The sequence below is a fragment of the Nannospalax galili genome, unplaced genomic scaffold, assembly GCF_000622305.1.
Source record: "Nannospalax galili isolate Female #2095 unplaced genomic scaffold, S.galili_v1.0 scaffold451, whole genome shotgun sequence".
Taxonomy (NCBI): domain Eukaryota; kingdom Metazoa; phylum Chordata; class Mammalia; order Rodentia; family Spalacidae; genus Nannospalax; species Nannospalax galili.
In genome coordinates this window covers 3,044,694-3,055,739 of record NW_008331662.1, presented here as the reverse complement: position 1 = coordinate 3,055,739, position 11,046 = coordinate 3,044,694, and the positions used below count along the sequence as shown (strand labels likewise).

General features: G+C 39.1%; 1 protein-coding gene across 6 annotated transcripts in view; it reads left to right on the top strand.

Annotated features, from left to right (window-relative positions):
• The window catches only part of Evi5 (ecotropic viral integration site 5), a 223,570-nt gene that overhangs the window by 93,640 nt on the left and 118,884 nt on the right, over window positions 1-11,046 (top strand). For all 6 annotated transcript variants that reach the window (XM_008826836.3, XM_029560498.1, XM_008826834.3 and 3 more), the window contains one exon: window positions 4,349-4,423. In XM_008826836.3, the coding sequence (XP_008825058.1) occupies window positions 4,349-4,423 (75 nt within the window). The remainder of the gene's footprint in view (window positions 1-4,348; window positions 4,424-11,046) is intronic.

The following is an 11,046-nucleotide window of genomic DNA, read 5'->3' as shown; positions in this document are numbered from 1 at the left end:
TATATAGCTTTAATTATGTTGAGGTATGTTCCCTCCAGTTCAGTTCCCTCTAGTACTTTGAACATAAATGCATGCTGAATTTTGTCAAAAGCCTTTTCTGCATCTATTGAGATTACAATGTGGTTTTTGTCTTTGAGTCCATTTATATGATTAATGACGTTTATTGACTTGTGTATATTGAACCATCCCTACATCTCTGGAGTAAAGCCTACCTGATCGTGGTGAATGATCTTTTTGATGTACATCTGTAGGCAGTTTGCAAGTATTTTGTTGAAAATTTTTTGCATCTATGTTCATTAAGGACATGGGTGTGTAGTTTTCTTTTTTGGTTGTGTCTTTATTCGGTTTGGGTATTAGAGTGCTGCTGGCTTCATAGAAGGAATTTGGGAATTCTCTCTCTGTTTCTATCATTTTGAATAATTTAAGTAGTATTGGTTAGAGGTCTTCTTTAAATGTCTAGTAGAATTCTGCTGTAAATCCATCTGGGCCTGGTTTTTTTAGTCAGGAGGCTTTGTATTACTGTTTTGATTTCCTTGTTTGTTATGGGTCTGTTTAAACTGTTGCTGTCTTCTTGGTTTAACTTTGGTGGTTCCATGACTGTAGATATCCAATTCTTTTAGAGTTTCAGATTTAGTAGCATATAGGTTTTTAAAATATTCATGTATAATGGTCTTGATCTTTTGGGTGTCTGTTGTGATGTTTCCCCTTTCATCTCTGATTTTGTTGTGGGTTGATTTGGATTTGCTCTTTCTTTCTTTTGGTTAACTGGGCTAAGGGTCTGTCTATGTTTAGCTTTTGAAAGAACCAGCTCTTAGATTCAGTGATTCTTTTTTTATTTTCTTTAAACATTTCTATTTCATTAATTTCTACTCTGATTTTTGTTTTTTCTTCTCTTCTGCTGGGTTTGGGTTTCATTTGTTCTTGCTTTTCCAGCATCTTGAGTTGTAGCATTAGGTCATTTATTTGGGCTCTTTCTAATTTTTTAATGTAGGCACTTAGAACTGTAAACTTCCTTCTTAGGACTGCTTTTCAAGTGTCCCCGAGGTTGTGTTGTGTTGTATTGTCCTTTTCGTTGAATTCTAGTAATTCTTTTATTTCTTTCTTAATTTCTCCTTTGACCCACTCAGTGTTTAGCAGTGTGTTGTTTAATCGCCCTGAGTTCGTATAGTGACTAGGGCTTTTTCCAGTGTTGATTTTGAGCTTTATCTCATTGTGGTCCGATAGAATGCATGGAATTATTTCAATTTTTTGTGTTTGTTGTGGTTTGTTTTGTGTCCCAGTATGTGGTCAATTTTTGAAAAAATTCCATAGGCTGCTGAGCAGAAAGCGTATTTTTTGGTGATTGGGTGGAATATTCAAAAGATGTCTGTTAGGCCCATTTGATGTATGGTGTCATTTAATTAAACCATCTCCCTGTTTTCTTTGTCCAGTTGACCTGTCTAATGGAGACAGTGGGGTATTGAAGTCCCCTACTATTGCTGAGTTGGAGTTAATCTGTGTCTTAAAGTCCTGTAGTGTTGTTTTTATGAATTTGGGTGCACCAGAATTTGGTGCGTATATGTTAAGGACTGTAATATCTTCTTGGTTAACTGTTCCTTTGATCAGAATGACGTGATCGTTCTTATCTCTTCTGATTTGTTTTACTTTGAAGGTTGCAGAGTTAGGTCATTTATTCGGGCTCTAATTTTTTAATGTAAGCCATTTGCTTGGAATATTCTTTTCATCCTTTTACCTTAAGTTAGTGCCTGTCCTTGAAGGTGAGATGGGTTTCTTGCAGACAGCAAAGAGAAGGATTTTGTTTCTTAATCCATTCCCTTAGCCTGTGTCTTTTGACTGGGGAGTTCAGTCCATTGGTGTTTAAGGTTATTATTTAAAGGTGTATATTGGTTGCCATCATTTTGATTGTTGTTTGTGTTCTCTGTCTAATTTTGTGTTTCCTAGATTAAACCTTATTTATTGTCCTTCCTTGCCCCTGGCGTAAAGTTATTTCACTCTCTGCTCTGTGTATTCCTTCAAGTATTCTTTGAAGGGCTGCTTTTGTGGACATGTATTCTTTCAGGCTTTTTATGTCATGGAAGATTTTTCTTTCCCCCTTGCTGGGTAAAGTATTCTGGGCTGGCATCTATTGTCATGTAGAACTGGAAAACCTTAGTCCAGGCTCTTCTGGTTTTCACAGTGTGCTTTGATAAGTCAGCTGTAATTCTGATGGGCTTTCCTGTGTATGTGACTTGTTGTTTTTCTTTTGCTGCTTTCAGTATTCTCTTTGTTCTGTACATTTAGTGTTTTTACTCTGGTATGACCTGGGGAGTTTCCTTTCTGATCCTGTCTATTTGGTGTTCTATGGGCTTCCTGTATTTGTATGGGGATGTCTTTCCTTAATTTCAGTAAATTCTCTTCTTCAATCTTGTTTAAGATCTGGTCAGTACCATTAACCTGAAATTCTTCTCCTTCCTCCATTCCTATGATCCATAGATTTGGTCTTTCATGGTGTCCCACATCTCTTGCATATTCCATTCCTTGTGTTTTTTTTTATTAATTTTCCATAATCTTTGTTTGAGTGGTCCAATTCTTCAACTTTTTTCTCCAGTGTTGATTTTGTTTTCCATTTCATTCATTCTAGAGGTGAGGCTTTCCCCTGTTGTTTCAAGTTGGCTTATTGAGTTTTACACTTCCTTCTTCATTTCTGCCTGAGTTTTCTTCAATGTTTCTCTTTTGTGAATTCATTCAGAAGTTTATCCCTATCTTCTTCTAGTTCTTTGATGTTTGTTCGTGTGTTCTTATATTTGTTGAATTCCTTGATTATGTTTATGAGTGTCCTGAGTTTTTCTCTAGGGGATTCTCCTTGTAGAACTCTTGAACTCTTCTACAGGACTGGTGGAGTTTGGTTGGGACATAGTGTTTTGGCTTTCCATTTTATTATTCTTTTGTTGTGGTTTTGGCATGTGAATTACTTTTGTTTATGATTCTGATATGAGAATTAAGTTGAAGTATGCTTCTGTTTGTATTATCCGGATGCATAGGTCCTTTCCTTATTGGTTTTGTAAAGCTGGTTGGTACAGGTTTCAGGTTTTCTCAGGTTTTATTTTGGAGGGAACTGATGGCTTCAGATCAGCTCTTTAGGAACACCCATAGAAGCCCAAGTCAGATTCCAGTCAGGTACACTCAGGCTTCTTTCTAAGGTTTGGACCCCCTGTGGGCAGAAACTCAGAGAAAATTTGGCGAATTCCCTAAAGGAGGGGGCAATTTTGGGACTCTCAGTTGGTCTGCTGTGTTCTCAGCCCCTATGCCAGAGGGAGACCACAACCCAGCACTCTCTGGTGGTCTGCTGAGATCACAGCTGCTACACAGACAGTTTGGAACCTACCCTCTCAGGCTGTCTGCTAGCTTCTCCCAAATACCAGAAATACCAGTTTCTTAAGTGACTTCAGTTTTGCTGTTTTGCCTTAACTGTTCTGTTTTATTTCTTTTTTTTTGGTCTTTTTGAGACAGGGTTTCCCTGTAGCCCCAGCTGTCCTGGAACTCGCTATATAGACCAGGCTGGCCTTGAACTCACAGAGATCTGCCTGCCTTTGCCTCCCAAGTGCTAGGATTAAAGGTATGGGCCACCACACCCGGCTCTTTTTTTTTAAAAATTATATTATTATTATTTTTTATTTTATGTATATGAGTGTCATGCCTGCATGTATGTGAGTGCACCCGTGTTGTGCAATGCCTACAGCAGACAGAAGAGTTTGTTGGATCCTCTGGAAGTGGAGTTTCAGGCAGTTGTTACTTGCCATGTGGGTGCTGGGATTTGAACCCGGTCTTCTGCAAGAACAGTCAGTGTTCTTAACCGATGAGCCATCTCTCCAGCCCTTTTTTTTTTTTTTCTGTCTTTTGAGACAGGGTCTCCCTGTAGCCCCAGCTGTCATGGAACTCACTATGTAGAACAGGCTGGCCTTGAACTCACAGACATCCACCTGCCTCTGCCTCCCAAGTGCTGGGATTAAAGGTGTGTACCACCATGCCTGGCTGTTTTGTTTTATTTCTATCAGACAAAAAGTATATGTGGTTTTTTGTTGTTCTTTTTTTTTTTCCTGTACTGCCATCTTCCTAAGTATAAATTGCCTTATTTTCTTTGTCCTTAGGAGCTGTGACTCTCTAATTGGGACATTGTCAAAGAAATTTTATTTAGTAACCATTTGCTTTTTAAATATTTATAGGTTCATATCTGCAACAAGCATGCAAGAGCTTTTCTAAAATAAATAAAGGAATGGACTTCTAATTTAAGTGTCTCTCCAATTTTAGGCTTTTGGAGAAGAGAAAATATACCATGTTGATGTATTTTGAGCCATTTTTTTCTTTTTAGGCTTATTCTTTAGTGGATCGTGAGGTTGGTTACTGTCAGGGAAGCGCTTTTATAGTTGGATTATTGCTTATGCAGGTGAGTTAATGCATGTAAGTATTAAATGTTTAATTTCCTTTTTCTTGTTTGAGACAGGGTTTCCCTGTAGCCCCAGCTTGCCTGGAACTCACTATGTAGATCAGGTTGACCTGGATCTCAGAGATCCACTTGTCTCTGCCTCCTGAGTGCTGGTATTAAAGGTGTGTATGACCATATTCAGCTAAATATCTAAGTTTCTTAAAGTTGAATTGGAAAAATTAAAAATTGGGGGATGCCCATTCTTCTGTAAATAAACCCTCACCCTGTGCTCTGTTAGCAAGCCCAGTAAACTCATTTGGATTTACACACACACACACACACACACACACACACACACACACACACACACAAAGAGACAGAGCTAATGAACACCTTCATTATTCCACCAAAGTTGACCCCATGTTGGCAAATCCTTTGGTCTTTGATTTCTTATTCTTATTTTCCCCCCCTTAAACTTCATTGTATATATATATTTGTATGTAACCTGCTTCAAGTTATTTCTGGAAAAAAATTAATCTTTGATTTTACTATATATAAGTAGATTTGGGCATTTTCCTAGACATAATTTGCATAGTAATTTATTTTATACTCTGTAAGAGGAAAAGTAAAATGACATAATGTATCTTGGCATCAGATGAAATTCCAACTCCCCCTTCTCCTTCTCTCTTCTTTGTTGGAGATTCAACCCAGGGCCTTGCATGATGTATCACTGAGCTGCGAGTCCTAACTTCTTTAAAAAAATTTTTTTTTAACATTTATTATGTGTATGCATCCTTGAATGGAGGTCTAAGGACAACTTTCAGTTGATTCTTTCCTTCTGCCGGGTGAGTTCCAGGCATCAAACTCAGACCATCAGGCATAGAGGCAAAGTGACTACCTGCTGAACCATCTCAACAGCCCCCAAAACATTTTTTTAAAAATATTTTATTTTAAATTATGTGTATATGTGTGTCTTTGAGTGTGGGTTTGGGCATATGAATGCAGTGCTCATAGAGGCCAGAAGAGGGTGTCATATCCCTTGGAGCTAGGGTTACAGGTAGTTGTGAGCTGTCTGGTGTAGGTCCTGGGAATTGAGCTTAAGTCTTCTGTAAGAGCTGTACCAGATCTGAACTGCTGGGCCATCTTTCTAACCCTACGTCCTAACTTCTTAATGTATATAATTGTACCAAAATATTCTACAAAACCTTGCTAGTTATTCTTAAATCTTAACTTTAATATTTAATGAAGTGTTGTGAGGATGATATGAATAAAATTTTTGTATAAAATCTTATGCTTTGTTCATCTTTGGATATTTACGTAGTTTTATAATAATGTCCATTTATAGGCTTGTTATTTACAGCTTGTTAAACTGAAATTGTGTTACTCAACTTTGTCCCAGGGATGTAACATTGGCCTTGACTTTGGGTTTGGGTAGGATATTTTCAGAATTTAGGGGCAGGACCATTTAGGTTTTGAAGGGAAATGGCATATATACCGTTATCTCTTTAATCATGTTGACTTTTTTTTCCTCACATTTTAAATTAGTCTCAGAATTTTAGTTCTGAAAAGGAGCCTTGGCGATAACTTAATTTGAATTACGTAGACTGAGATTTGCATCTCAGATCTGCACTTGCCCTGTGAGTTTAGGCTGGGTTATTTAACCTCTTGGTCTTAGATACTTCTATGGTACATTCAGATTCATTGTGAGAGTTATGTGAAATAATAGATGTAGAAGTGTGGCATGGTGTGTGGTTTACATAAGACATACAGTGAAAGTTCAGTGATTCACCCATCTTATCTTTTTTTTAAAAATATTTTATTATTTTTATTTTATGTGTTTGAATGTATTGCCTGCATGTAGGTGAGCACACCCATGTCATGCAATGCTGCAGAGGTCAGAAGAAGGCTTCGGATTTCCCTGGAACTGGAGTTAAGGATGGTTTGTAGCCGCCATGTGGGTTCTGGGAATTAAACCCGGGTCCTCTGCAAGAGCAGTCAGTGCTCTTAACCACTGCACCATCTCTCCAGCCCCTCACCCATCTTACCTTCTTGGGGAAGATACAAGCAGAATAGAAATCAAGAACTCCTGTTTTTTGATAGTTTCTTTCAGTTTCCTAACTGTTTATTCTACCTGATTTTTTTTTTTGGTCTTTTTGAGACAGGGTCTCCCTATAGCCCCAGCTGGCCTGGATTTGCTATGGAGACCAGGCTGGCCTCGAACTCACAGAGATCTGCCTGCCTCTGCCTCCTGAGTGCTGGGATTAAAGGCGTCTAACACCACGCCTGGCTCTACCTGATTTTTAAAAGCTCTGTGTCAGGATTCCCTCCCTCCCACCTTCCTCCCTCCTTCCCTTCTTTCCTCCCTATCCCTTTCCTCCTTCCTTCCCTTCCTATCCCCCTCCTTTACCTTTGTCTTTCTCAGTGGTACTAGGGACAAACCCAGGGCTTTATACATGCTAAACACTTGCTCTCCCATTGTTAGACTCCTGGCCTCCATAGTTTTTCTGGGGCCTTAAACCTGGTAGATGTCAAAAGGTTTCTAAATAAATTGGATACTATTTACCTTATGGCATAAGAACTGCTCATAATGGTTCTTGCAGGATATTTTTCATGTTAGATGAAACTGGGTTATAATTTTTTTTTAATTTATTTTTATTTCTTTTAATTTTTTTTGGTTTTTTTTTGAGACAGGGTCTCCCTGTAGCCCCAGCTGGCCTGGAACTTGCTATGTAGACCAGACTGGTTTCAAACTCACAGAGATCAGCCTGCCTCTGCCTCCCAAGTGCTGGGATTAAAGGCATGTGCCACCACGCCTGGGTAAAACTAGTTTATAATTTATACAGCATAAAAAAGGTACATATGTTAATGTTGAAGAATAGAGATCTTCCACACAGTTGTGATTTTCCTAGTTTTTCATTGTTGTTATTGTTTGGTTTGGATTTTTTGTTTTCTGGGTATTTTTGGGGTGTGTGGATTGAGGCTTATCTGTAAACCAAGCTGTCCTGGAACTCGCTATGTACACCAGGCTGGCTCTGATATCACAAGGATACACTGCTTCTTCCTCCCAAGTGCTGGGATTAAAGGTGTGTGCCTGCACTCCAGGCAGAGTTCCTAATTTGTAAGTGGTCAGCTCTGGTAGATTTTTTTTTTTCTTACTGTTAAAATCAGACGTTATTATCAGTCTAGTGACTTCTGTCATGAGTTTGTTCTTTTTCTTTTATATTAGCTTCAAAATAATATTGTAGTAGTCATCTCGCCTGAACATCTACAAAAGTGTTTTCCTCTTTGAGGAATGAATCTTGCAACAGCTGCCCTGGTTTTCTAGCAGTCCTCAGAGGCTGTCATACTTTCTTCCCAGGAGTTATAAGCAGTGATGGAACTGACTCACACTTCCAGGAGCATCAGCACTACCATTGAAGTCACAGTGGCAAGTCAGTGATTGGTTTACTTTGCTCTTACCATCAGTGGCTCTGCCAGGTTTATGTGGTGCAGGAATGGAACCCAGGGCTCATATATGCTAGACAAGCACTCTTTTAACTGAGCTACTTCCTCAGCTCTCCAGCTTAGTTTAAAAATAGCATTTCACAGAGAGAGAGAGACAGAGACAGAGACAGAGAGAGAGAGAGATCTTTTCTGTTTTATTTTTTGATGAATATTTTTTACTGTTTTTGTGCATTTCATCCAATAAATCTTAATCATATTTAGACAACCCCCACCCCATCCGCACTGCCCCATAACCCCTCCACCAGATTTTACAGATTTTATCATATTTTAAGCCCTATCTGGTTAAGCTTTAGATGTCCCTCAGTGCAAGTTCATCCACTGGAGTCTAGTCAGCCTATCTAGAGTCACTCTCTTAAAGATTAACACTCTCACCGCACAGTAATCAGTTGCCAATAGTTCCTCACATTTCCCCAGTTCTATGCTGGGTGTTTGTCTGATTCAGTCACCCTGGTTGTGGTGCGTGCTGTCACCATTGCTGCAAGTTAATATGAGCCTGAAAGTGTCTTTTTCTTATGTTCATGCACCAACCCTAGCTTTTAGAATCTTTCCACCCCCTCTTCTACAATGGTCCCTGAGCCATGCATGGGTGGGTAAGGTTTAATATAGGAGTCCTATCCAGGGAAACACACTCTGCAGTAGAATTCTCTCTACCACCTATTCTGCTATGTTCCATGAGCCTTAGGTGTAGATTTTCATTGTAAATGTGTCAGTTATGGCTGGGCATCTCTCAGAAAGAACCTGAAAAAGGAGGATAGTAGGAAACATGTTACCAAGGGGGAAATGGGGATAATGGGGGTATTCAACTGGGAAGGAAGGAGGGAAAGACATAAAAGGAACCATGGGGGCACAGGGGAAGAAGGAACTCAGGAGAGGGGGGATAATAGGAGACAGGTATTATAAAGGGGAAAATGGGGGTGCTTTAACTGGTGAGGGAGGAGGGAGGTTAGGTAAGAAGAGAAGAGAGATAAATAAAGCTTTGGTGGTTTGAAAAACCAGAAGGAAATGTATTAACTCAAAAACCTACTGAAAAATACACATGCGCTATCTGAACATGAGTGCATGTATATCTCTGAAGGCTAGATAGCAAGAAACACAGTGCCAGACAGGAGAAACCTTCCTTCTAGTTGTTGATCATGGTGGTCCAAGAAACTTCCCAAATAGCACAGGCTATTGCCACAGCCTGTGATTACCTCCCAGAACTTGAAGGTAAGACCCTATTGCTGAATATGGAACATACATAGGACACAGGACTTGGAGCAATGAAACTCGAACTGACCTGGTAGCCTTCTCCCTAAAGACTAGCTCTTATAGTTCTAGAGGATAGTATGCAAGCTGCTAAGAGAGAAAAATCAGTGGTTCAATCCAAGATTCAAAGCCTAATAACCACAACAGTGACCAGCACAACAAACTATAGTGGTGCAGCAGTGGCACTTTTATCTTGGGAGTAATCAACAGCTATCTAATTGGACTTGTAGCCCTCTCAATGGGAGGGAACTCATGACTGGCATTGTAAACATAGCCAAATAACACATGGCTGGAAAGGACATAGATCATAAAGAAAAACCTTATTTCTGTTATATCTCTAGACAAATGAAATTTCTTACTGTATGCTAAGTATGGATCCTTTTATTTACAGACAAGTATACCTTAAATCAGTCATCAAAGAAGCTTCTTTTTGCAACAGATGGAGGCTATTAGAGTTCCACAACTGGTCACACTCAGAGACTATATGTCTGAGAGAGAGAAAGAGAGATCTTGATCTCATATCACTGCCTTTTCAAAAGGGAGAGGGAAGGACATATTTTGGTGTATCAGAAGAGAAGAAATTCTTGTAAGACATAAAAGGGAGTCATTTGATTCATTCCTACTGTGACTATGCTGCTGGGTTGGGGGAAGACGGGAAGGAAAAGGTGTAGTAAAAGATGAGGTTCAAGGTGAGAGATCACACCATTTAGGACCTTGTAAGAATTTGGAGCAATGGAGTAAAATGTTGTAATCATGCTTTGAGAGGGTCACTGGCACCATTATGCTGTATGGAGACTGGATGTTAGAATGTACCTGCAAAAGAGGCAGCAGAGTGACTACTGGGAAAATAGTTAGAGTAGTTCAGACAGTGCACTACTGGTTTTGGTTGTTTGGATTATGACAAGGACTTGGTTGTTGAAACTTAATGTACAGCCAACAGAATTTGCTGATATACTAGATGCAGAGTAAAAGAGAAAGGAATCAGTGATGATGTTTTACGTTTTTGAGCAGAACTTTGGGTCATCAGGAAATGTCAGGGTAAAGAATTAAGAGTGAGGTTTGAGTCTGTTGGTCTTCCAAGTTGAGATGTTAAGTGGACAATTGGAAACATAAAGAATTAAAGAAAGGTCCAGGCCAGGAAACAAGAGAGGCAGGCTAGAGCAGGTGCAGATTCAGGTAGGGGTAAGTGATGTGGGAGAGTGAGGAAACACTCATCTAATTACTGTTTCCGAAAACTGAAACAGGAAACAAATCCATTAACTTAGAATTGAGTGGAAGGAGATGTTGGGAGTTGGAACAAGCAAGAAGACTAAGAAAGAAGTTAGAAATGTTCTTTAGGAGAATGAGAATAATTTCATTTGTCAGATAAGGTAAACCAGGCAGTAGTAACTAAAGATCCACTGAGATTAATGGTCTTGAATTCATAATGAAACTAGTCAGTATGGTTGTTTTTTGTTTGTTTTTCTCCTGCCCATTTTGTGCTGCTTACATGTAGGTCTAGAGTTGGATTTATCTAAGAATGGAGTTTTACAAGTTGTAATTAGAACAAAGAAAAACAAGGTAATTGTGTATTTTAAACAAGTGAATAAATATAACAGGGTTAGCAGCAAAATAAACATAAGACTTAAGGGCTAGGAAACAGTGTAGGCCTGGCAATGTTAGTGGAGATTTTTGTTTGCTTTGTTTTGTTGTGTTTTATTTTGTATTTTTTAATTTAAAGGTTTTTTTTATTTTCTGTGTATGAGTGTTTTGCCTGCAGGTATGTAAATCACCACGTGCAAGCAATGCTCACAGAGGCCAGAAAAGGGTGTCTAATCCCCTGGAAACTGGAGTTACAGATGGTTGTTAGCCACCATGTGGGTGCTAGGAATTGAACCTGGGTCCTCTGGAAGAAC